Source organism: Pyrus communis, chromosome 3 (genome assembly GCF_041283825.1).
Source record: "Pyrus communis isolate YQ-2024b chromosome 3, ASM4128382v1, whole genome shotgun sequence".
NCBI lineage: Eukaryota > Viridiplantae > Streptophyta > Magnoliopsida > Rosales > Rosaceae > Pyrus > Pyrus communis.
Window position 1 is genome coordinate 20,211,568 of NC_142567.1, and position 27,483 is coordinate 20,239,050.

The 27,483-nt window shown below is 35.8% G+C and overlaps 1 protein-coding gene across 2 annotated transcripts; it reads left to right on the forward strand.

Annotated features, from left to right (window-relative positions):
• The first annotated feature begins 3,308 nt into the window (after positions 1–3,308).
• Positions 3,309–10,899, forward strand: EMB1211 (MORN (Membrane Occupation and Recognition Nexus) repeat-containing protein). Of its 2 annotated transcripts, none has more exons than XM_068455120.2 (11): positions 3,309–4,068; positions 4,256–4,327; positions 4,792–4,881; positions 4,995–5,168; positions 5,699–5,789; positions 6,677–6,739; positions 6,832–6,898; positions 7,489–7,592; positions 7,757–7,883; positions 8,236–8,978; positions 10,197–10,899. In XM_068455120.2, the coding sequence occupies exons 1-11, from the start codon at positions 3,401–3,403 to the stop codon at positions 10,626–10,628; spliced, it is 2,631 nt and encodes an 876-aa protein (XP_068311221.2). In that variant the 5' UTR covers positions 3,309–3,400; the 3' UTR covers positions 10,629–10,899. The 2 variants fall into 2 exon arrangements, 1 of the variants encoding a protein (XP_068311221.2); XR_015960845.1 differs by having other exon boundaries at positions 3,327–4,068; positions 8,236–10,068.
• Positions 10,900–27,483: the final 16,584 nt, after the last annotated feature.

Here is a 27,483-nt window from a genome sequence, read left to right on the forward strand (position 1 = left end):
TCCGCAAAAGACAAGGCATTATTCTTCAATAGTGAAAAACAAAAAGATCACTATTCACAATAGTGAAAAACAAAAAGGTCACTATTCATTTAACTTTTGTAAAAGAATCAAAGCATCTTCACTATTCATTCATTTTTTGTAAAAGTAACAACGTGACTCCACAGTAGAGGATCATCAGTCAGCCAGCTTTGCTAGCTTTCTTCTCTTGCCAGCGGGATTCCCGGATCAAAATGGCATTCTTCAATCATTCTCCTCCCTCTATAAAAGAGGAACTCATCTTCAGAAGAAGGATATAAGTTTTTAACTTAAGAACTCAGTTCAACCACATCTCTCTGAGATTATTTTCCAAACACTTGTAATACATATATTATTCAGGATGCCTGCGAGCTCCACTTTATTTACTTGTTTCATTTGCCATTAGGCAACATCAGTTTGTAATCTGCATTGCAGTAAGTTTTCAATAAAACTTATTTTCAAAATATATTTGCATCATTACATTTAATTCATTATTTTGATATGCTACTCTGTTTTTATATGTTTTACTTCCGCACTTTAAATTCTATGGACGGCTTTGCCACCTGCACTTTAAATTCTATGGACGACTTTGCCGCCTGCTGTTGTTAGTTCCGCCCCATTTGGTGTATATATATATATATATATAATATTGATATTTTCGGTATGGTACAGTAATACTGTGATATCGAATATCGTACTAGAAAATTTCAATTCGGTACACTACCATGCCATTACCAAGTGACACAAAAAGTTTAACACAAAACCAATAAAGTACGGTTGGTAATTCGGTTGATATGGTAATTTGATAAATAAAAAAAAAATTCCATCTCTATTCATACCCGACCCATTAAGGACGAAGCCCGCGGGAACCAAACTAGTGAGAAAAATTGCCATCCCAATATATAATACGAAGTAATCAGCCTTCAAATTTTCATACTTCTCGTGAACTAAGAGAAACCAACTTCTTTTTCCCTCAAACTTCAGTAAGTTGGATGCATCTTTTTCGCTTCATCAAGTTAAGCCAATCAAGTGGCACCTCCTCTCTTCTCCTTAGAAGTTTTGGTTTCTACACTCCAAATGTTTGATTATAATTCAAGGGTGTATAATAATCTAATTAAATTCTAAACAACTCAAGAGATCCAATTTTATTTCTAAAAATCAAGGTCATAAAAGAAGCTAGACGTTAGTTAGATAGTGGGCTGAGACCTGGCGCCGATGTAGTTAGGCGAGGCATAGGTAGATTTAAGTAAATTTATTATATATGATATAAATAAGTGCAAATTTATACTTTTGAAAAAAAATTAAAAAAAAAACCCACACAATTATTTTGGGATGCATAAATTATAAAATAAAATGAAATATAAATTATAAAGTATTAAAACATATTGAAAACATGGGGAACAAACATATAATGAGTGTTCATCCAAGTATTCAACAAGTCTCTTACATTTTATTGAAAAATTAAAACACAATATGAGTCACAACCTATGTGGGTTTAGGAAGGCGCATAAATGGGTTAGGCGGACGCCTAAGTGAGTCCAAACACACTTTGTTAATTTTCAAATGCTTAAGAACTAATCGGGGCGGTGGCCAGCCGTCTAGCCTGGGTGGGGCCTAGACTGCGCTAAGCCCAGATGTTAGGCGGAGATTTTTAGAACAGTGGTATCATCTTGTAATAAATCAGCCAACAATTTACAATTGCAATTCAAGCACTATCACCATACTACACGAAGTAGGATGATAACTTGGGACAACATAAAACCACCCCACAAAGAATCTAGAAAAAGGTAGATGTAAGCAATGTTTAAAATATCGGTACCAGTGGAAATATCAATAGGCAGAATATCAATGAATATATCATATATCGATTGTCTTCGATGAAAATGATGGAAATTTGTTTACAAACATGGAAATTTAAATTTATTTTTTAGGGAATGTCATATGAAGCCACAATACACGTATGAATCAAGAATTAATGATTAGATATTGTGTAAACAATATGTCACATCCCAGCCCAGGGTCCATCACATCCCGGGCCCGCTCCACCACCGTAGCACGATATTGTCCGCTTTGAGCCCCGACCACGCCCTCATGGTTTTATTTCTGGGAACTCACACGAGAACTTCCCAGTGGGTCACCCATCGCGCGCTACTCGCTTAACTTCGGAGTTCCCATGGAACCCGAAGTCAATGAGCTCCCAAAAGGCCTCGTGCTAGGTAGGGATGAGAATATACATATAAGGCTTACAGAATCTACTCCCCTGGGCGATGTGGGATGTTACAATCCACCCCCTTAGGGGTCCGACGTCCTTGTCGGCACACCATGGCCAGGGTTAGGCTTTGATACCAAATTGTCAAATCCCGACCTGGGGTCCCCCACATCTTGGGCCCGCTCCACCACCGTAACATGATATTGTCCGCTTTGAGCCCCGACCACGCCCTCACGATTTTGTTTCTGGGAACTTACACGAAAAACTTCCCAATGGGTCACCCATCATGGGAGTGCTCTAGCGCGCTACTCGCTTAACTTCGGAGTTCCCATGGAATCCGAAGCCAGTGAGCTCCCAAAAGGCCTCGTGCTAGGTAGGGATGAGAATATACATATAAGGCTTACATGATCCACTCCCCTGGACGATGTGGGATGTTACACAATAAATATGTGATATGTGAGAAGAAAAACTTCCTTATAATGACAAGTAATAAAATAAAGCATTTCACTAGAAAAAATAAATTATATATAACTTAATTGAAAATTTTGTTATGAAAGCAATACAAGTTTTATTGAAGTAAACTAAAACTATAAAGAAAGAAATGAAAAAAATGAAAAAAAAAAAAAAAAAAAAAAAAAAAAGAGAATGCATAGGCTCATAGATATTTCTCGCAATTTTTTTACAAATTGTTTGCAAACACTGGATATTTCCTGAAAATATCGAAAATATCGATGAAATTGACTGATTTTCGTAAATATCGTGGATATGGGCTTCACCCCCTCTTTCCATATCGTTCCATGAATTTGTAGATATTTTCGTAGAAATATCAAGCATATCTAGGATATTTCAAACACTAGATGTAAAGGCAATGTGCTTGCCTACTTGCACATTGATCTTTTTTTCATATATTAGTGCAGTTTAAAATATTGATTGTTGGAAATAGTTTTGGGCCTTTACGTTTGTCAAACTTGGACCCATGTGAAAATTTTCAGTTTATTTGGTCTTCGAATGAGTAACCGAGGCCCAAATTCAAGACATGGGCCAAGATTTAATTGGTTTTTTGTTTTTTTTTTTTTTGAATTTTAATGTGTAAAATAACACCAAACGGCAAAAACCCTCTGTCTCTGCAGCTGCTTCTCTACCTTATCTTCTTCTTCTTCCCCAGACCCCCCAACAATGCCGGACCAAGACTCGCCCAAACCCACTGAATCCCAACTCAAGGACCAAAAATCCGACTCGAATTCCGACCCAGATGAGGAAAAAGCAAATCTCTCCTCCTCCGACGACTCAGAGTCTGAGTACGACTCCGACGAGTCGTCCGAGTACGAAGGAGATGGAGGTGGTGGCGGCCCAGATGGCGGTGAAGCGGATGATTCACTCAAGTACATCCGACCCGGTGAAGATATTCCCGAGGCCGATAATACACCCGAGGTGAACATGAAGCTCTTCTCTCAGGTGCTCCAGGGGAAGAGAGTGAGGAGAAGGCAGGACGAGGAGGACGAAAGCTATGTCTTTTATGAGGACCTTTTCGATTTTCCGGAGGACCCGGAGAATTGGAGGGAGGAGGACTTGAAGGAGTTATGGGGGGACGCTCCGTTGGAGATGACCAACCCCGGGTGGGACCCGGTTTGGGCTGATGAGGAAGAGTGGGACATTGTCCGGGAGGAGATTAAGGCCGGCAAGGACCCTCCAATTGCCCCGTTTTATGTCCCGTACCGGAAGCCTTACCCAGCTATACCGGATGACCACTATGACATTTCCAATCCCAAGGCTGTGATTGAGGAAATGGATAGGATTGAGGAGTTTCTCAAATGGGTTAGCTATGTTTTCGAAGATGGAAGCACGTATGTTTTTGTTTCTTTCTTTACTGCATTCAAATTTGTGTAGAGTTAGTTTGTCAATTGAATGTTCATTCTCTACATTGCTGCAAAGATTGTATTTTTACTCCGTTTATGTTAAAAGCTGTTGCTTTTTGGTGTTTTAACTTATCGTGTTTCTTATCACATTATGCTATGATGGTCCTTGTTGAAGGTATGAGGGCACTGTCTGGGATGACTTGGCTCATGGGAAAGGAGTCTACGTTGCCGAGCAGGGACTTGTCAGGTTTGTATATAATTTACTAATTTCAGTTGTCACCGTACTCTTATATGTCGACGACTATCTTGGACATCTTTAAAATGGCTAGAAGAGAATGATGAAAAGACACAGAAATGTGAAAGAAAGATAGGCTGAGCGAGCGTATCTTTTTTTATTTTGTTTTGATGGGGTGTATGACGGGATAGTGAGTATTTTGACATTTGCATCCTAGGGTGTGGTGGACAAAGCTTGTATCAAAGAGTTTATGCAGGAGATATAGTCTGCTCTATCACTATGGTTCTTTTCCGTCAGGTTAGAGTAGTTTTCAAGTTCAATATATTAGAAAAAATAAATAGATAAATGGGCATTGTTACTTTGCCTTGTCTGAGGCCCCCACCCTGTTTATGTTTATCTAAGTTTATTAATTTGGCTAGCTTGCAATTAGTTCATTCTTTTTATGTGAGAAATAAAATTTCATATCCTTTTTGTAGGTATGAAGGTGAATGGCTTCAAAATAACATGGAGGGTCATGGGGTTGTTGAAGTTGATATACCTGATATAGAGCCTATTCCAGGTTCCAAGTAAGTTTATTATCCCTATATATATGTTCCCTGGTATATCATGGCAGTTGGTTCTTTAAGAGTTTTTTCTGTGCAGTATAAACTAATTGAGGTACTTGTTACCCTCTTGTAAGGCTTGAAGCGCAAATGCGTGCTGAAGGGCACATAATATCAAGAGATTATATGACCCCAGAAGATAAGAAATGGCTGGAGATGGATATTGAAGACAGCATTCTTCAAGCAGGCGGGCAGACTGAAGTACCCTTTTATGAAAGTGAAGAGTGGATCAGACAATTTGGGAGGAAACCGTAAGTTATAGGCTTCTATGTTACATCAGTTGTAATCAGGATTGTTTTTTGATGAATTCTGTGTGATATTAATGATTTGATTTATTTAGGATTGTAAGATGTGGTTAGTTTTTCAATATGTAGTCTTGATATGGCTATTTGTATGGATTATCAAGTAAAATCAAGTGAGATAGTTGGTCAATGGGCTTGAGTTCCTAAAGTGGTGTCGTATTGACTAAGATACCACTTCCCCTTGTTTAGTAGCCAACCCGTAGAATCTTATTTTCACGGTAACAAGCCACCAGCAAATATCTGATGCTGAAATAGTCCCATACAGTCTAGATGTGAGTATAGAGTAGCTAGCTTTTGGCATATATACCTTTTTGCCAAACAGAAGAGGTGAAATTGGCCTGAGGGCTTGTAATTTACAATTTTCATTTACCATTTATCAAGCCATTGCAAATTTTACTGTACAGCTGTACAAGATATAAATAGATATTCTTTTTCTGAAACTGGTTTTGTGATTTTATCTAATGATCTTTCTTTATCAGGGAGAAAGGTCGATATCGTTATGCTGGTCAGTGGAAGCATGCCAGAATGCATGGATGTGGGGTATATGAAATCAACGAGCGTACCATTTATGTAGGTGCATGAAATTTTAAGCCATTTCTTTTAAAAAATTAACTGAACACATATTGTAAGCTTTAAGATATGGAAGAAATCAAAAGCGTGGAGAATTATTGCCTCTTATCAAGTACAAATGGAGACCTTTTCCTGTTGTTTGTCATGATAAAATACACAAAGCAACATCCAAGAAATTAGGTTAAACCATGTATGGGGTAGTAAGGCATATTATTCTCTAGAAAGAGGGTTGTTGAGATTCAAGACATGGCTAGTTGATTTGGAAAAATATAGCTTTAATACCAAAACTGATGTACCGGTATAAATGCTTTGCTTTCTTTTATGAAGTTCAGAACTGTAAGTTTTCAGTGATGCATCATTAGTTAGTTTTATATTTCTTCAAGTTTCATTTTCAGTTTTATATTTTAGGAGAATATCTATAGCTTCCCTTGACCTATAATGATACTGGTATGACTATTCCTATTCCTGTGAATTGAGACCACCAATGTTTCCATAAAACATCGATACTTTTTCTTATTGTTTTCTGCTACTTCTAATCCTAATATGATATAGACCCCGTCTCCCAATCTACGAGTTGTAGACCAAGTTGTAAACTACCCTAGGGCTTCATAACAACTTAATAACATCTCTTAACTCAAAATTAGATCCCTAGGTTACAACGACAGCCTATCTCTAATAATTGTGGGAAAGTGGGAAATCCCAGTATACTCTTTAGCGATAAAAGATGCGTAGTGGAAAGAAATCAAATGACCTGTAGGGCATGCCAAGAATTTCCGGCACCAAATAATGTGAAAGTTCTGCCCTTGTTTGCATTCCTCAGTGTATAACGGCTTGATACTATATTATGGTTATTGAGTTAAGGTACTTTACGTTCTATTTGCATGCAGGGTCGGTTCTATTTTGGGGAGTTAGTGGAGGATGATACTGGTTGTGATGAGGATGTATCAGCGGTAAAAATATATGTTCATTCTTTGATGTATTATACAGAGGCGAAAGTTACCATCTGTGTGAAGATTTCTCTAATGTGTTGGTTGCTTTTCAGATGCACGCGGGTATTGCAGAAGTGGCTGCTGCTAAGGCTCGGATGTTTGTGAACAAGCCTGATGGAAGTATGTTTTTAATACCAATAATTGCCTTCCATAAAATTAAATTGCGAATTGTTGTATCTTGTAGAAACTGAAAATTTGTACTCAACTTTTATTGGTGGACGTTTCTGGCCAGAGATTAATTAAATATGCACTAAAACATATACCATTATCGTCAGGAACATGGCTTACATATTGTTAGTATATTTATTCACGGATTCAGGTGTAAAAGTGTCCATATAGACAGTATTTGAGGACATTGACCAAAAAAAAATGATAGCATTTCAGTATTCTATGGAATGTACATATTATTTTTACTGAAGAGATACCAATAGTTCTTCAACACCCCATATAGGTTTGCATACATTTAGTGTGTTGGAATACAGCCCTTGTTGGGGCCTTGCTCCATTTATTATTAATATTTTATGATAATCTGGCTCTCAGAAAATGCAGTTTTAGTTGATTTTGTAGACTTTCGTACATAGGAACTTTGAATGACTATTATAAATGCTTGCGTCATGTAGATCTGGTTTATACCATAAGATCCATTCAGCTTTTGTAGACTCTGTGATTTCTCCTTTGTTCATGACAATGGAATTTCTTTTCTTTTAAAGTGGTTAGGGAGGAAAGGGGACCTTATGGTGATCCTCAACATCCCTACTTTTATGAAGATGATGATGTTTGGATGGCACCAGGCTTCATAAACCAATTTTATGAAGTAAGTTATCATCAATTGTTTATGGCTGGTAAAATTTTTCACGTAACAAAAAATGAAAGTAAATCAGTGTACTTAATTAGTCGGGAAATTGATTGATCAGGTTTAAGAAGTTGAGCATGTAATACTTCTTTTCTCATATAAAAGTATTTATACTTCTTTGTCAGGTACCTGATTATTGGAAAACGTATGTGCATGAGGTCGATGAAGAAAGGGAAATGTGGTTGAACTCCTTCTATAAAGCTCCACTGAGGATACCCATGCCTGCTGAGCTTGAATACTGGTGGTCAAAGGGTATTAGTTTCATCATCCATAGACATACGCCCTCTTCATCTCGCATTCATTCAAAAAATTTGCTCTGCACATCCACCCATGCATGAATTTCTTTTTCCTTCTTTCTCCGAAGTAAGAAGCAGAATGTTAGGGATCTTCCAGGCATACGACAAACTCAATTTTATGAACCCTTTTATCTTTCCATTGTAAAATTTGAGAGGTGTCACCTGTCCACATAAGCCATTGGCTTCTTCATATAATTCCGTTTAGTTTTGTGCTTCTCTGAATATAAATGCGTGGTTTGGTCTTCCACCAAAAAAGACAAAGTTAAGTTGCCTACTAGTACTAATGTATGTTACATTTGCTCGATCAGATGAAACTCCAGAATTTGTTCTTCTTAACAAGGAACCAGAGCCTGATCCTGAAGACCCATCGAAGCTTGTATATACTGAAGATCCCATAATCCTACACACACGAACTGGACGGTTAATCAACTATATCAATGATGAAAAATATGGGGTGCGCTTATTTTGGCAGCCACTTCTAAAAGATGGGGAAGAGGTGGACCCAAAAAAGGTGGAGTTCCTTCCCCTTGGTTTTGATGATTTCTATGGAAGGAATGTTGGTGTGAAGAAGAAAAATTTATGGATGCGTGTGGTATCAGCAGTGGAAAATGCATGCAAGCCCGTTCTTGAAAAAATAGAGAAATGGACTGAAGAGAAGAGGAAAGCCAGTGAGGTGAAGTTGAAGTTGATTGAAAAAGAACTTGAACTTGTAGAGGCTGAGTTGTGCCTGGAAGAGGAAATTGAGGATATGGATGAGGAGTTAAAGATGAGAGAGAAAGAGGAAGAGAAGGTGGAAATGAGTTTGCAGGAGGAAGAAGATACTTCTGCTGCATCGGCTAAGCAAGATGAGAAACCCTTAGTTGAAGAGGATGAAGAGGATGAGGACGAGGAAGAGGAAGAGGAAGATGAGGATGATGTTGCGCCATCAAGTTTTGGGTCAGCAACTGCAGATCAAGATGCAACTAAAAATGGCCAGAAGGGAAACAAACCTGGGAAATCTCCATTTTCTTCGTCTTCATTGGCATTTGCTTCATGTAGCCTTGTCTCTGGAGTGAGTTCTGAACTTTTCTTTTACAACATATTTCTTGGAATTTCGCTTCATTAAAATGTTGCTATAAGTCAGCATTATTAAATAGAATATCTTGTGATGTTAAGACATATATATGCTATACAAGGCCTTAGATTACCAAAAATGAAAACCATAGCCAATCAATATATTAGCTCAGTCAGTAGGAAAGTTTATATTGTGGTAGTCCAAATGATGTCATGGTTTTGAATAAAATCAGCATTTTTTCCTTTCCTCATAGCCAAGCAACTTTGTAAAATTTTTGGATTAGCTTGTGTGTAGTGTCCTCTTAATGATTAATTGCGCTGTATACTGTTTGACGGATGAGTCATGACGATTAGATTTCTAAACTCATTAATCCCCTTCTGTAGAGGCTTGACTTGATCTTTTGTATCTAGTTAGTGCTGATGACGGTTTATATTTGCATTAAGGATTTAGACTGTTGAACTTGATTGCTTTTATGATTGAAACAAGAACTCTGCTTGTTTATATGAACTACAGATTTTGACATCTTTCCATGTGAAATATGCTTCTATGCAATTAATCACTATCCTTGCCAAGAAGAGTTTTGATAGCATACGCAAGTGATGTATAAGTTGGTACAATGAGTTAATTAGTCAATAGAAAGTATGGAATTAGAGCGTAGGTTATACTTACAAATGAGATAACCATGGATCGGTTTTCTTGTGAATTAAGAGTTTAAAAAGTTTAAAATTTTCAGAATACCATAAATCTGGGTGTGTGCATCTATTGATGTGCAGTTCTTATGGTAGTTCAGATTTAAAGTTTCACTTAACCGAGTGATTTTTTACTTATGGGAGCTTATTTATATATCTGTCAAGTAGTTACAACTTATGGTAGTCCTTCAAAAGATAGGCAATGTCTAATGGATTTGATCATCAACACTGTCACTTTCTAATCCATCTTGTTTGTTTGAAATAAGTTGAAGGTTGAGGGCACTCTTAATGATGCCAACAGTGTTTATTTTATATTACCCTGCATGAGTCAAGATAATACTCCGTATTTGAAAGCAGATGCTGGTGATTGACACATAAAATGTGAGGACTTTTAATCGGTATATCAGCTGGTGTTTTGAATATTTTTGTTACATATCCAACTGACGGTGCCCTGTTTTCAGAGAATGCAGTTTGAGTGATGTCTGTGAATTTGAACTAGTTCTTACAACTTCTTGTTGTTGTGCAGGTTCCATCCAGGCTACAACAAGCATTTTTGTCTTGGAAAAAGAGTAGAGCGATGCTGAACACAACTATTCCTTCGTGCAATGACGCCTCTAGTTGCCCCTCAGCTGATTCAGTTAGTTTCCCTCCGGTGGTTGGTCCAAAAGTAAACTTGAAAGCCACTAGTCAAAGGCAGCTGAACTTCGAAGCCAAAATCTCCTCAAACGTGAGGCTATCTCGGATGCGGCCCATATCTCAGTTATGCTCATCTCATTCAACATCTATGGATACCAGAATAAGCTCAAAAGAGATGAGATCAAGAAACCGTAGTTGGCCGCATGTAGCGCAAGGGAGGGAACCATACAGCGTTTTGTCGCTTCACACCCCAGTGCATTGTTTGAACCCGTATGAAGAAACTACGCATGGCGAGCTGCCGCTATCTCCCTTGTTAACATAATACTTGTACTCTTAAGGGTAAATTTTGTAAGCGGCACATTCTTTTTCCAGCTTAAATTTTATGTATAAACTCGAGGTTCTCCCCCCAAATCCAACCAAGAGACAAATAAAGGTGAGGATGATAGGAGTTTGGGTTTGAATGCCTTTTAGGTGTTGTGAAGAGGGCCTATGTAGCGACATTGTTACCGTTATTGTGTTTTTGTAATTCTCAGTATCGTATCGTTGTACGTTGTATTTTAGGTTAATAATAATATGGAGGATGTTTAGTGTAACACCAATTTCTCCTGGGCTCCAAAAACTTCGCATTTCCTGGGATCGTCTCATATTTATGACTGGTAGAACGCATACAGTATATTGCAAAAGGTTTCGTAAAAATTGTAAGAAAAAGTTAAGGGCATGTGTGGTATCTTATTCAAAAAAAGTAATCGTTTCTCAAAACTTATCATAAGAATATTTCTTAAAATTAATTTACTTCAAGACTCAAAAACTCGTTTGACATGAGATTTAAAATGTTTAAATCTTAAAATTTAAACTGAACAAAAATAAGGGTCGCAGAAAAGGAAGAAAGAACATAGTACCATAAGAGATGGAGAGGAGGAGAGAGGTAAAGAAGAGAGAGAATTGAAAGAAAAAAAAGTAAGAGAGAGAGAGAGAGACGTGGAGTCTGAGGAGAGGGGAGGAGAGAGAAAAGAAACGAGTGTGCTTTAACTTTAAAAACTTTAAAATATCATTTTTTGTATTTTTAGAGAATATGCATTATTTCTAAGTTAGTTTTGAATTTATTTTTTAAAAACAGTCCTATTAAACAAGTTTTTAATACTTAAAACTTAAAAAAAGTGTTTTGAGTTTAAAAATTTGAATTCAAATTAAGTACCAAACAGACCCTAAACATTTTACATATTTTTTTTTTACTTTCTTGAGGATAACTCTTCGTGACTCTCTCTCATCATGTCACACCCAAATGAGGAGAGAGAGATAATTACAAAGACATAGATGTGTTACACCAAAATCACTATCACATTTCCAAATGAAATGACGCATCTGAAAAGTGTACATTTTACTAATAAAACTCACATAAATTTGATAGGGAAGAAAAGAAAGGATTTCAAATGTTGCACCATTTTCAAATCCATCCTTTACTCAAAGAAAAATTTGTACGAAAGTAGTTTTGAAGTCAAATTAAGCCCCAATACGTTGAAATATTTTCATCCTAACTTGATGTGTATGTGCTCACCTAAAGTTTGGTGAATGCAGAAATGTCACAACCCAGCTAGCTACCTGCAATTACTTGTTATTGACTATTAAAAATGGCGGCAGCATGACTATTCTTACATGGCTGCGTTTTGTTTTTAATCGAAATTAATTACAAATTTAATTAGGATCAAATCAAAAGTGGTCGTAAAGATGGTGACTTTTCTAAAACTCAAGTTTTTAAGTCCAAATTCTTCAGCTTAAAGACTTGCAAGGCTAGATTAACTGAACTTGGAATTTATTGATTTAACATCGTTCTTAAATCTTTATTAATATAATTTTGTATTAAACTAATATTTATTAGTATAATTTTAGTTTTTAAAGAGAGAAGCATTCAATTATTTGTTCAACGTATTATGGGTCAGATTCAAAACATTTAAAATGATTTTTGTTAGTACATCGATATTTTTATACTAAGGAAGAGAGTTTGGTTAAGTCACATAATAGGCAACCTAATTTGGTATCGAATTCACCATTCACGGGATTCGAACTTAGGACCTCTTACTTCCAAGTGAAAATGAATACCACTGTATCATAGTACTGAGTGGCCATTTGAAATGAATTTTTGGTAGAAACAAACACACTAATTAGGATTATTTTTTTAATATGAATGATATTAGAGAAAGAGGAGGAACCGAACATAGGACCTTCCACGGGTATGCCCTTAGCAATTTGATTAGTTGCATCTCTCTTGTAATGAGATTCTTCTTTGTTATTTATTAGGATGTGAGCATCCAATTTTCAAATTCTAAAAACAATTGGTAATATGAAGAATAAATTCAGGAGACTTAAACTCTAAGCAGTCTTCACTTATCAAATATGACGTCATTTAAGCCTAACACAAAAAAAAAAGGCAATATGAAAAGATTAGGTTTTTCTAATACATAAATATAGCCTTTGTCGAACAGAATACATAGATTGTTTATAGAATAATATTGATGATACCCACAACACTAGTTTCTTAAACTGTAACTACTAATATCTATCATTTAGCATTACTGTTTAGTATTTTTAGGTTTGATTCTCGCCTACATTATTGCTAGTCCAAATTAACAAAGATTTACTAATATATACCATACCTTAAATTAAAAACTTGATCGTAGATGCACCAATATCATAACATGTATTAATTATATGTTCGAGTACCAAATACTTGGAGCTTCTTAGTTATTACTTGTTATACTTGTAACAACTGAATTTTTTCATGAAATTACTTGTCCCATGCTCTTAATTAGCCAAAGTATTATTTATAGAGCATTTACGATTTACTTAATTACTTTGAATAGAAACAAGTTCGCATCCAACATATTAGAGCTTTCAACATTACAATCAAATCTTTCCATATATGACATGCTTCAAACTTGCAGTCATCATATTGCATGTACAATAACCTACACATCTCAGATAATTAAATAACATAACTTAATTAAAAGTATATTTTTTTTATTCCAAGTTTTAGGATGATTCTCCATCTTTCGACGTCTGGTTGTATAAAACTAAATAAAATAAATGGAGAATTTGGATGTAATCCCTAACTGTTCATATTTTATGATTGAAACCTTATTGGTTTTCAGTTTTTTATCAAAGTCCCTAACATTAATACAATAATATATTTCTAAGTAGATTATTATATTTTTTAAATAAAAAATGATATTTGTAGTTGTTTATATTAATGAGATTTTAAATAAAACTTATACTTTGTGGAATTAAAAATATTAAATGATAAATTATGCTCTCCAATATAGTGTATGTATGTATAAACTTGGGTACATTCATCAAAATTAACCAAAAAAACATTGTACCAAACATGGGTACATTTTTCAAAAAAAAAAAAAAAAAGATATTATGTTTGATAACATTATTAAATTTCTTTAATTAAACTTGACATAGATACATTCTCAAATAAAAGAAATAGAATGTACCTATGTTCATAAAAAAAAAAATATAGATTGAATTTTATATAAAAAAAGGGTTACATTTTATATTAAAAATGATATATTTTACATATAACAAATTGATATATTTATGAATGGGTACATTTAAGATTTAAAAAATTACAAAAATTATAAGAATGGGTACAATTAAGATTTAAAAATTAAAAGTCTTTTTATAAAAAAATTAATGAGAAAATTATTCATATTTATATTTTTATTACAGAAATATTTTGAATTGAAAATGGGTTAATTACACAAACACTCCTTGAGGTTTATCAAATTTTCACAATACCCCCTCACATTTGAGACATTAAACTAACATCCCCTCACATTTTAATTCACTTTCACATAACCCCTTCAGTCAAAATTCTGCAAATAAATTGACAAGTTTACCCTTATAACTAATTAATTAAATAATAAAGAAAATATTTAAATAAATAAATTAAACATTAAAAAATAAATTAAAACCTTAAAAGATCGAATGGGAAAAAAGAGAGAAAACCTAAACCCTCACAATTCCACGCCTCACCGTTCTTCCTCCCCGCCGTCTCACCATCGCCACGATCATCCCTTTCCTCTCCCCCGCCCCACCCTCTCGAAAAAGGAGGACTAATCTTTGTTCTCTGTATGAATGAACCATACACATGGTCCATAACATAATGTAGTATTTCCAGATTCATAGTCACCATTTTTTTGAGAAATCCAGAAATTTAAACACCAAAATTTTCACCAAAGTTAGGTTTTTTGATCAATTTGAACAAAACCCAGATGAGATTATATGCAAATTTTGAGAAACAAAGAAGAACCCAAAATCCAGAATGTCGAAAAAAAAAAAGATTTGTGAATTTTATCATCTGAACCTCATCTCTCACCACTTCCCATTCCCCAGCACGTTCCCACGCAACCATCCCAACCCAATCTAGATTAGTCCCGCTCCCTCCTGACTATATCCAACTGAAACCTCACACACCCATCTCGGATTGTGGTTCCAGATCGTACAACCCATAGAATACAGGGGTTGCTTTTCATGGCCATGGCGGCGCCGGAACTCTCCGGTGCCAACAACAATGCAGTGTTTTCCATGGTGGAATGATCAATCGATGGCTTTTTCTTCTTGATAAATATATGACTTATGCTTGGTGGAGGAGTTGAAGGATTTGGGCAGCGTGCAGGCATGGGTGAGAATGGTGGTGGTGTGAATAAGTCAAAGAAAGGAGGAGAGAGGGAGAAGTTTTTAATTTTTTTTAATGTTTAATTATTTATTTTTATTTTTATAATATATTTCTTTATTGTTTAATTAATTAGTTACAAGGGTAAAGTTGTCAATTTATTAGCAAAATTTTGACTGAAGGGGTTATGTGAAAGTGAATTAAAACGTGAGGGAGTGTTAGTGTAATGTCTCAAATGTGAGGGGGTTTTGTGAAACCTCGATAAACCTCAAGGAGTGTTTGTGTAATTAATATTTCTATAATAAAAAAAATAAATATGAATAAGTTTGCACCCATTAATTTTTTTATAAAAAGACTTTTAATTTTTAAGGGGTGTTTTGTGAAACCTCGATAAACCTCAAGGGGTGTTTGTGTAATTAGGAATTTTAATAAGGGTGGGAGTATTAAAATTCTAAACCAACTACTAATTTTTATTTTGAAAATTATGTAACTTACATATAAATTCATTAACACATTAATACTAAAAACTTTGATTAAAATCTAAAAACTAGTAAGATTTCAATCAATGAACATTAGTAATTAGACACTGAATACTAATTTTCTCTAAAATAAGTAAAGAAAAGCCTGTCCAAGCACGGCACCGTGTCCTGCCAAACAAAGCCAAATACATAACAAGTAGAAAATTAAGCCAATTCCACAAGAAGTAAAATGGTTGAATTTGTCCAAGTAGTGGACACAATAACTGGTCGGCATTCATGCATGAGTGTGACGTCGAGAGAGAGGACATGAATTTGCATGCCACGGATACACCATTACGGTAAAATTCTATGCTCATAGAATAAATATATGTATAAGTTTTTATTCATATATCTTTGTATTATTGACACAAGATACCACATAAATGTGTACTGGTACCATGTAAGTTATTCTCGAGTGATAGAGATATAGAATTATTGTGTCAGCCGGCAATAATAGAGCCAAATCTGATCCATATGCACATGTTGTATGCATTGCTTGTCCCCTTGAATTGTAAGACCGTAAATAATGGACACAACTACAAACGTATCCACTTTGGAAGTGAACAATGAACGAGTCCAAGTAAATGGACTTAGATTAGACTCTTGCATTGCAATTTACATGCATGTATGTCGAGACTGCGACTTCGACGTGGCCCTTTTCGCTCACGTGTTTTGCTTGCTTATCATACCTTATATATGGCTAGCTGTCTAGATAGGCCAACCTGCACCAGTGATGCCGCCCTTCTATTTCTTGTCTTCTTTTCTTTCATCAATCACTTTGGTGGATATCGCCTACCCTAGATAAACAATCATGTGGTTATTAAAAGAAAAATATATATGGTTATTAGGGGAAGGGAATCCCCATTTTTTGAACTTACGGGACCCACACCACATCGAACTTCAACGATTCGAACCGTCTATTTTTCAAGTTGCATAATCCTTGCAAAATATTAGCAAATTGGAAATATTTGAGGCATCTAATTGAGTTTAAAGAAATTGATGAAAACTATGTTCTAAGAAACATTAAATTTCATCGTGACAATTAAATGGACAAATGATTTCGGATTGAATTGAATTTTTGGATAGATGATTTATGAAATGAGACTTACATAATAGATAGTTCGAATCGTTGAAGTTCGATGTGGAATGAGTCCCACAACTTATTCCCATTTTTTGAAAGAAAATGAAGATCTCTTTCCTTGAAGGCTATATATATTATTTGAATTTGTCATGATTCAAGACCTATTAATCAAATAGAAACGGATGGAATAAGAAAATCATTTCGCTATAGTGTATGGAATCAAGCACCAACTTATCAAGAGTTGTCTTTGACATTTCGGAGACACTGTACAAATTTTATTAAGGGGCCCTTCTTAAGTAATTTTTTTTTAATAGTTCGGACTATTCAGCAGTACGGAAAATGAACAGTTATGATTGAATTGAGGAATATTACTTTTACTTATTTGCCAATCTAATGAATAAAAGCCGGACTTCTCTGTATATAATCCAGACTATTGAAGATTTACCACTTCTGAAGATGGTATTTGAAGAATTTTTTTTAAGACAATATATTCAAGCCAAATTCAACAAACAATCAGAATTTTAGCTTAATATGTTCATATGAAAATATATAAGAGGATGAAATTTTTTTGGAGATCATCAATGGATGGGATCTAACCAAAACAATACATATTTATCAATATAAAAGTTTATTACCAATATATAAATCACGTGAGTCTTCATTGTGACATCCCACATTGTTCAGGGGAGTGATCCTTATATGTGTATTCCCATCTCTACCTAGCACAAGGCCTTTTGGGAGCTCACTGGCTTTGGGTTCCGTAGGAACTTCGAAGTTAAGCGAGAAGGGGGCTAGAGCAATCCCATGATGGGTGACCCACTGGGAAGTTCTCGTGTGAGTTCCCAGAAACAAAATCGTGAGGGTGTGTTGGGGGCCCAAAGCGGACAATATTACGCTACGGTGGAGTCGGGTTCGGAAAGTGATCCTGCTCGGGTCGGGATGTGACATTCATAGCATAGAGTAACAAAAATTATATTAGAAAAAAATGGAAAATATATTTTGGTCAGCTCGATAAGATGGCATGATCTTATCCCTTTGAAGAAGTAAGTTCATAAGAAAAGCTAAAAAGAAAAGGTCTCTAGAAATTGATCGATCCCCCAAATGATATAAACTCTATCAAAGGAAGAAAATGAAAGGAGTATATATATGAAGAACCTACTTATTTATAGAAGGAAAGAGCAATAGTCAAATGTATATTGCGTTGCGTGCATGTAATCACTTTCTAGAAAATATGGATCAAATGAATTTAAAAGGAATCATATACGAATCTCGGATGATAGGATTAGAATGCGACGGAAAATTTTACATTAACTAGCTGGTGAACCTCATCATCATACTTGAGTTTTGCAACGTATTCTTGAGTTTATTTTATTTTATTTTTCTTTAAATGATAATGGTGTTTCAATTTGATTGATCATCACAAATAAATATAAGGGTGCTTATTAGGTATGTTGCTTTAGTGATCAACGAATTCATCTGGAGTAAATTTACACAAAAAAGCAATTAATTAAAACTACTACACGGTTACTACAAGTACAGGTCCACTAATACAAATTCATCACAAGAATGATAGACGCAACAAACCTCATCACAAGAACAATAGACACAACAAACCTATACTAGTGCACACATTGATCTTCACTGATGAGTGAGGCCACACAAAGTCGTCGCTGGAGAGTGAGACCATATAAAGTCATTACTGAAAGACGAAACCACATAAAGTCACTGTTGAAAGGTGAGACCACATCAAGCCGCCATTCAAAGGTGAGACCACATCACCCACAAATGTGGTACAAACAAACCATAATTGGGTTAATTGATTGATTTAAAATAGTTTAAGGTATTAATTTACCAAAAAAGTACTTCAAGGGGACTTTTAACTGAATCAATAGTTTAGGGGTGTCAAACGACAGTTTACTCTTGTAAAAACCCTGACATTATAAATCATATTCCAACGTAATGGTATTAACTACTTTCCACTTGTAAATAGAGAAACCTATATTCTACTCCTATGAATGACCAGTTGAATATCTAACTGTAGTTAGCTCATTATTTGATCCAGTCTAAACCCCCTACCCTAATACCATTGTATAAAAAGATTTTTATATTTGAAGAGATGGTTTGTTAAAATTGTCGTAGGGTTACAAGGAATTGTCATTTTTAAAAAACTGAGGCACATCGTTCAGTGGCTTGGATCACATTGAACTTTATATTTCAAATGGGATAAAGCAAGGATTGGAGTGGAAATGATGAGATTCATGTCTAGTGTTTGGTCATTTCACATGCAAGATTCCATAAGCACACGGAACACGTGTATATATAATTTCTTTATGAGTATTCTGATCTTTGGAAAGATGAACTACTATGACGAAATCATCAACTGATTTATTTTTTAAAGAAAAAAAAATTGACTTATTAATCATTCTTTTATGTGATACTCGTTCTCCTATTAGTCAAATCATGCAATTTCCCCCTCACCCCCAAAAGTTGAAGGAAAAAAAGGGTCCGTTTTACTTCTTTTTTCTTTTTAACTTTGTTAGTCACATGTGTTGGCAATTTTTAAAAATGTACAGCAATTCTAAACTGTCCTAAGTGGCAATGTCAAAATTATCACAAATCTTTTAATCATTCATTTTTCAGTTAACTCCAAAGAAATATAGTCCGTTTTTTAACCATTAGTATATGCCTAACTTAACATCCAATTACCATACTACACTACTATATATTTTAGTAGAAGTGCCAAAACTATCAACAATTATTTGAACCATACACACACACACACACATATATATATATATATATATATATATATATATATATATATATTATTTGCCTACCACTCTAACTACCTTGTATAATTGTACATATAATATAGTATTTGATGATGTGGTCCAAATCAAACTTGTCCCCAGCTAATGTGTTATGCATCACCCTAAACCTAAAAGCACGCAAGAAATTTCGCGTAACTTGTATGTTGATTAGAAGCATCCTCTTGGGCCCCCTCTCACCTCTTTACCAAGAGAATAATAATAGTTAGAGAAACTTGCCTTCAGCTATTGTGTTTTTGTGGGAATGCAAAGGTTCTAATAATTCATGTCTTTCTATACATGGGAGTGAAAAAAAAAAAGGGAGGTTTTAGATTCGATGATCTGAGCTGATAAGTCTGCTTGATTGTGATTACGCATAGAATGAAATCTCTCATATCCTCTTCGGGCTCAAAAGGGGTATAGAACCGTAACTTGCCACAAATTGTCTCCCTTAAAAAAAAAAGTTTTATTTTCAATTTATTTCTTTAATTTAACACAACTAATGTTATTCTAACATAAATGTTTAAATTCTAAACACAATGTTGAATCCCACATTGCGGTCGAAGGAGAGAATTATAGTTTAAATACTTTAATTCTGCTCTAATTAATATCGTAGACTTTTATGATAAAAATCTCATATCTGACAGATTATGCACTAAGTAATTACCAAGTTAGGACAATACTAATGTTGTTAAATCTAAACATGTGGCCCGTCTATATGATAATTCAACACACACTAGGACAAATTACTCCATCATGCCAACCACCACATGTAATATTAGTTAATCATATAATTATAAAAACATTTATACTATAATATATAGGCATTTTATATGCAAGTCATTTATTTTTTCATTTACTTATGAGATTATCTCCACTACAATACAAGTTTTGTTATTTGGCCAAATTAATATGGTCACGTTAAACGCAACAGAACTATTTTCTCATAATTTAGAACATCGTCTTGTAAAAAGTAAGAAAAGAAAAAAGAGATTCCATTGATATTTCTTAAGAAAAATGATTCTAGTCGGATTATTTTTGTACGGTCAGTTTTCGTTATGCACTATGTATTTTAATTTAAAATTTAAAATTTTAAAATAATTTCTGATTGTACAATATACGATAAACGATACTGATTAAGGAATCTTTAAAGATTTTCAAAAAATAGATCCGATAAGGATCATTTTCCATTTCTTAAAGTTGGGTAATTGTTTAAAGTCTACTTCACTTGATGTAACGTTTTTGTGGAAATTAGAACAAGTGGCAACGTTGCACCGACTGTCCGCATTATGAAATTAATTTGTATGCGACAAAATACATAACTCCACCGTGACCTCAAATGACTCGTTTTGTTTTCCGCCCACACGACCTGATTGGGCGACGTGGCAATCGCATGTCCCCGCCAGCCCAATAGCCCCCTCAGATTTTACCACGTGGACCTCTCCACTCACGCTTCAATTCCACAGAGACTCGAGGATCCATACTCTGCCATACCGCCTACCGCTTATCCTGAAACTTCCACGAACCACTAGCAAGTGGCTACACCCCACGAAACCATTTAATTTTGACACGTGCTTAAAACTCGAGTGACCAGCGTAACCCTAGCATCGCTTACCTACACGTGCTGAGCATGTGAAACTCAAACAACGGTATAGCCGCCTTCCCTGACTGAGCAATGATTAGCCACCTTGACGTCAGAGAAGGGTTCTTTCCTATCTTTTTTTTTTCTTTCTTTCTTCATCTTTTATTTGAACGATGACGGTTAAGCTCCGTTAACATCTCATATGAATTATTTATAGAAAGAAAAAGATAAAATAAAAAATATGAGAGGAAAAAAAATGAAAGAAGATGAAAATAAGAAGAAAGAATCCTAATCCATGACGTCTCAACGTTGCGCTCACCGCCGCACCACAATCATCCATCCACGTGTTGCATTCTGACAACTGATCTTACCGCTAGACAGTTAAAACCGGTAACCCAGCCCACACCGCACACGCAGCTTGGCCGGTTGACCGTCAAACTTGAAGAAACTAAAATAAAAACATAAAAAAAAAAGATAAAAAACGTTATTTAGCCGGTTTATTACCTAAGCTCGACCTCCAATTGTATCATGGATAATGCTAACTTTGCACTTTAGGTTCAATAATATTTTAACTCATATTTTATTATTTAAAAATTAAATTTTTTTATGTTTGCTTATCTTCAAATACTAATTCAAACTAAATTATTATAATTGCTCATTTATTGCCTTAGCCCAATTTCATAATAATAATAATAATAATAATAATAAAAGAATACTATTAGTGTGACAACCCGTTCTTAATTTTACAATTTTATAAATTTCAAAAGAGTGAATTTACGAAAATACCACTAAAGGCGAGATCGTTGACTTTTGTTGACCGTCATTCGTGACGTGTATGGGCTATCACTTTACCGTATTCTTGAAGCATTCGACGTTACGAACGTGTAGGCGTAAGCGAAATCGAAATCGAAGCCAGGGTTACAATGAAGGTTTTACAGAACTACAAATCCGAAAAGTACTAAAAATTACTAATTATTATTGTATATATTTCTCCCAATTAGGAAAGGAGAACAGGGAGGGAAAAGAGGAGGATGGACCAACTAGAAGAAGGAGGTGAGGAGATGACCAATGGGGGGAGAAAACAAGGAGGGAAATGAGAGAAGCGGGAGAGCAGCTAACTAGGGCCGGATCCCCTTGACCCAGTTTTTGGCAGCTTTTTCCGTTGCCATTTTCGTCTATTTTCCAGCGAGTTGGAGTCTCCCACTATCACCATTCGACTCAACGACCTTCCCTCTTATAATTCCACACCAATTTGACGGCGGTTAGTGAAGATTTCACGACGAATTCATGTTTTCTTATTTGACAAGTCCGAAGGCACCCACGGCGACGATCTGCCGTTTCCAAAGTCACCACCATGGTTCGACTCCTTGTGAACCCAAGAATCAGTCCCAAGCCTTGGTTGGTGCATCAAAGTATCGGAGATGACGAATCGACAACCACCATTTTCTAGGGTTTCCGGTAGGTTCGTGGCGATTTGAGGCTTTTTCTGGCCAAATTGGACTTGGCCACATGTATAAAACTTGCTCTACTCATTGAGATCTTCATTCCTGTAAAATTTGGGAATTTTTGGAGTTGTTCGATTTTCCGGCTAGTTGGGGCGGCTGACTACCACGTGCATCGGCTCGTGGCCAGTGGGCCGACACTGTCTTTTTAAGTTAAATTCAATGTTTTGATTTCAATTTAATCACCGTTTGTTATAGTTCGATAGTTTGAACCTAAAATGGAATACTACACCACTTGACCATTTTATGATTCGACGATCCGACCATTAGATCGTCACAAAACCTTAATACGTTATAGTACGTAATATTTAAGGATATTAGGAATTGATGGATTAGAAATCTGACGTATGGATCTTCCTAGATGGGTTTTCTAAGTTTTTAAACCTAAACGTCAGCCTTCACTTAATTTTAGCGATTGGTAGAGATCCGACCATTGGATTGTTTCAAAACTTTAGGATGTTCTAGGAGCTTATTGAAACTCTTGGGAAGTTACGGATCGAAAATCCGAGGTGTGGATCTTCCAGATCGAGTTACGTAGGTTTGTGGACCCTACCGTCGACCTTTGACCGACGGTTGACTTTTGGTCAATGGGTTAAAAATCATTCTAAAATGTCCCTGGGGATGTGTTTTATGTAATTTACGTGTTCTATTGATAAGAATTATGAGACGCGATTTGATAATTGTTCTAGACGACGATCGTTCATGATGCCTCGATATTCGTGCTAGGGAGTTGTAGCGCAGACTTCAGGTGAGTGATTATTTTCCTTTTTGTAGTCTATATATACGATTGATAGTTTCCATTTATGCATTTGAAAAAGAATTTCTTACATACACCTGAATTAGACTAAAGTTTATAAGAATTAGCGAAATGACGGAATTTATGAAATATGCTAAAACCTATGGGATACGTAGGTAAGTTTATTATGTTGACTAAAATTATTGAATCATTATGGCATGCTTATATTTATGTAGTCTGCTCATCATTGCTGCACCTTGGTGTTAGAACTCGCCCAAGGCTAGAGCCAATCTTTCACGTGTATGTTCACCTTTACACTGCACGCTCGCCTTAGATCTAAGTAGGTGACTGTCCTATCATACAGGTTGCATTAGGCAACTCTAACTCGTAGGTGACCTCGCCTAGCGCCAGTCTTCATGTGATTGTAGCACTAGAACGTATATTACACCCAGTTCTATCGTACATGTTGCATTAGGCAACTCCGACTCGTGTGCTAGCGATTTATGAGCATCAGTTCAGTCGTAAAGGTCGCATTAGACAATTCCGACTTGTGTGCTAGCATAGATTGTTTGAGGACCTAATTTTACTTATATCACTATTGAGATTTTATGATTTTGGATATCCTACCTTAATTACGAGATATTGTGCCGTAATGAATTCTTGAGATTTTGCAGGCTACGGTAAATATTTTTATACTATACATGATAACTATATTTTGGAAACTATACTTATTTTACGACGATGGGTTACAATGTTTTCAAAAAGGTTTTTATAAAACTTTATTTTTAGGCCCACTCACCCTTGTTTTTCGCCCCTTCAGGTTTCAATAGCTGAGCTTTCATATCGATGAGGATTGTTGGCAAATATTGGTGTAAACGATTACCTTGGATGGTATAATTCTCACCCTATCTTATTGTACTGTACTTATACTCTGACATCACATGTGAAATGGATTCATTCCCGCTCACAGCGCACTCTTATACTTAGGCACTTGGTTTAAATTTACTCACATTTGTCCACATCACTACACTTTATGGCTTCGTCACCCTCCAAGTGTCGGCCAACACAACTCGATTTAGAGTCCCAATGGACATTTCGGGTTGAGGTGTGTTAATGAGATATCGTTTAATTGAATCATGTCAGAAAGTCAATATATTAGGCATTTTCTAATCATTTCAAAGTATTGTCCTTGTATAATTGCTTATATATTTTTCATTTAGCCAAATTCCTCTTTAACTTATTATAAGTTATTAATTGTTCTAAGAATCACATTTTAAGCCACTTAGTACTACGACCAAGTTGTATTCCTCTTCACTTATAAGTGAGAAGTCTATAGAAACAGAAAACTTTCTCTGTAAGTTTTCTAATTGTATTGAATGAATAAATTAGTTACACAGATGTGAATATATATAGCCTTAGCTGCCTTAGGCTAGTTACAAGAATACCCTCAACTATCTTAACTAATTACAGTAACTAACAGAACTAATTACATTTAGCTTTATCATACTATTTAACAGTAACTATATTGGATGACTTGTCATTTGCCATACTACACCCCCTCAAGCTAAAGGAGGAATCAGTGAGGATTCCAATTGGAAGTTTGGAACAAAGAAAAGAGAACCTGCTCTTGGACAAAGATTTGGTGTGAAGATCAACCAATTGGTCTTCACTACAAAACATATTGAACTTTGATGAGATTTGCAAGAACCAACTCCCAGATATAGTGATAGTCAATCTCAACATGCTTGGTTCGAGCATGAAAAATAGGATTAGAGGCTAAAGAGATTGCAGAGATATTATCACACCATAGGGTAGGTAGAGTAGGAAGAGGGAAATGAAGATCTTTGAGAATTTTGCAAACCCAAGTGAGTTCTGCTGCAGTATGAGCTAAAGAACGATATTCAGCTTCTGTAGAGGAACGAGCAACAGTGCTTTGTTTCTTTGCACTCCAACTGATGAGATTAGAGCCAAGAAAAACACAATATCCACTGGTGGACCGCCTGTCAAATGTGCAGCCAACCCAATCAGCATCAGAGTAAGCTGAAAGAGCGATAGGACCTTTAGTAAACCATAAACCATGAGAAATAGAACCTTTAAGAAATATGAGAACCCTTTTTGCTGCTTGAATTTGTTGTTCTCTTGAAGCATGCATAAACTGACAGATCTGATTAACAGTAAATGCAAGATCCGTTCGAGTCCAAGTGAGATATTGTAATCCACCAACTATAGAACGATAGTCAATGGGATTGGATAAGAGAGGCCCACTGTGGTCCAACTTCTGAGACCCAAGAGGAGTGCAACAAGGTTTGGCACCTTCCATATTTGTTTTCTTGAGGAGATCAAGTAAGTATTTGGTCTGATGGAGAAAGAGGCCATTGGGAGATCTGTGAACTTCCAATCCCAAGAAATAGTGTAAAGGACCAAGATCTTTCACTGGAAACTGAGTGCTAAGTTGTTGGATAAATTATTGACAGAGTTGAGAATTGGGGCCAGTAACTAGAATATCATCCACATAAACAAGAACAATGACTAACTGAGGTCCATGAAGGACAAACAAAGAAGCATCATATTAGGATTGGTGAAACCCAAGGGTATGAAGGGCTTGAAACAATTTATCAAACCAAGCTCGATAAGCTTGTTTAAGACCATATAAGGATTTCTTCAGCTTGCAAACAAAATGGGAAGAGTTGGAATCAATAAAACATGGGGGTTGTTGCATGTAAACATCATCCTTTAAGTCTCCATGAAGAAAGGCATTGCTAATGTTTAATTGATTCAAGAACCAATTATATTGGACAACAAGTGTAAAAAGAATTCAAATGGTAACGGGTTTAGCAACAGGACTGAAGGTTTCTTGAAAGTTAACTCTTTCTTGCTGATGAAATCCCTTTGCCATCAAGCGGGCTTTGTGTTTGTCAAGAGTGCCATCAGGATTTTTCTTGACGCGGAAAACCCATTTACAACCAACTACATTCTGAGAAAGATGAGGAGGAACAAGAGACCAAGTTCCTGTGGAGATTAAAGCATTATATTCAACTTGCATGGCAGCTCTCCAGTGAGCATGCTTTGATGCTTGCAAATAAGTACTAGGAACAAAGTCAAGATCAACATGAACTGGATGTTTGGTTGCTGAATAAGCTCGAGACTTGTATATTCCAGCCTTAGATCTTGTAATCATAGGATGTGTATTCTAAGAAATTGGGGGATGACTTGGCAGAATAGGCATTAGAGAAGAATTACTGAGAGAGACAGAACTGGGAGAATGATCCACTGACTAAGTGCATGAAGAAACTTCAGGTAGAGGTGAGATTTGAGGAATAAGAGTAAGTGCAGAAGGACATGGTGATTATGAAGAGGTACTAGTTGTAGGAGAACTTGAGACATATTTGCGGAAGTGAAGATCCAAGGATAGAGAATATGCTGGAGATGAAGTCTCTGAATTGGAACTGTGACTCAGCAGGGACTTGAATGGATAAGAGTGTTCATCAAAGACAACATGGCAAGATATGTAGATCCTATTTGTCACAGGATCAAGACACCTATAGCCTTTATGTTGTAGACTATATCCCAAAAACATACAACTTTTGCTTTTAGCATCCAGTTGGCTGGGAATGTAAGGCTTAAGCCAGGGATAACATTGACAGCCAAAAACTTTCAGTTTAGAGTAATCTGGGTACTGATTGAAGAGAAGTTCCGATGGAGACTTTGTAAGACCAGAAATAGGAAGCCTATTAATAAGATATATGGCAGTGGAGAAGGCTTCAACCCAAAACACTTGAGGAACATGAGAGGCAACAAGTAATGTTCGAGCTATCTCAACAAGATAGCAATGCTTCCTCTCTGCACAACCATTTTGTTCAGGAGTATGTGGACAACTAAATTGATGTAATATACCATGTGCACGAAGAAAAGAAGCAAGGGAGTGACTGGTGAACTCACCCCCTGAATCTGAGCGCAGAATCTTGATTTTATTGCCACTGAAGTTTTCTACATAGCTTTTGAAAGTAACAAATGTAGAAAATACATCAGATTTGGACTTCAATGGAAAAAACCAACTATATTTGCTAAAGTCATCAACAAGAAGGAGGTAATACTTGAAACCACTATTAGAGGTAACAGAGGCAGGTCGCCATAGATCACAATGCAGAAGTTGGAGACTTTGAGTTGTTGATGAATAAGCCACTCCAAAAGGAAGCTTGTGGTTCTTAGCAAGTGCACAATCTGAGCAGAAAAAATCAACACTCTTCTTGCCTTGTAGTGTAAGATTATTAGTAGA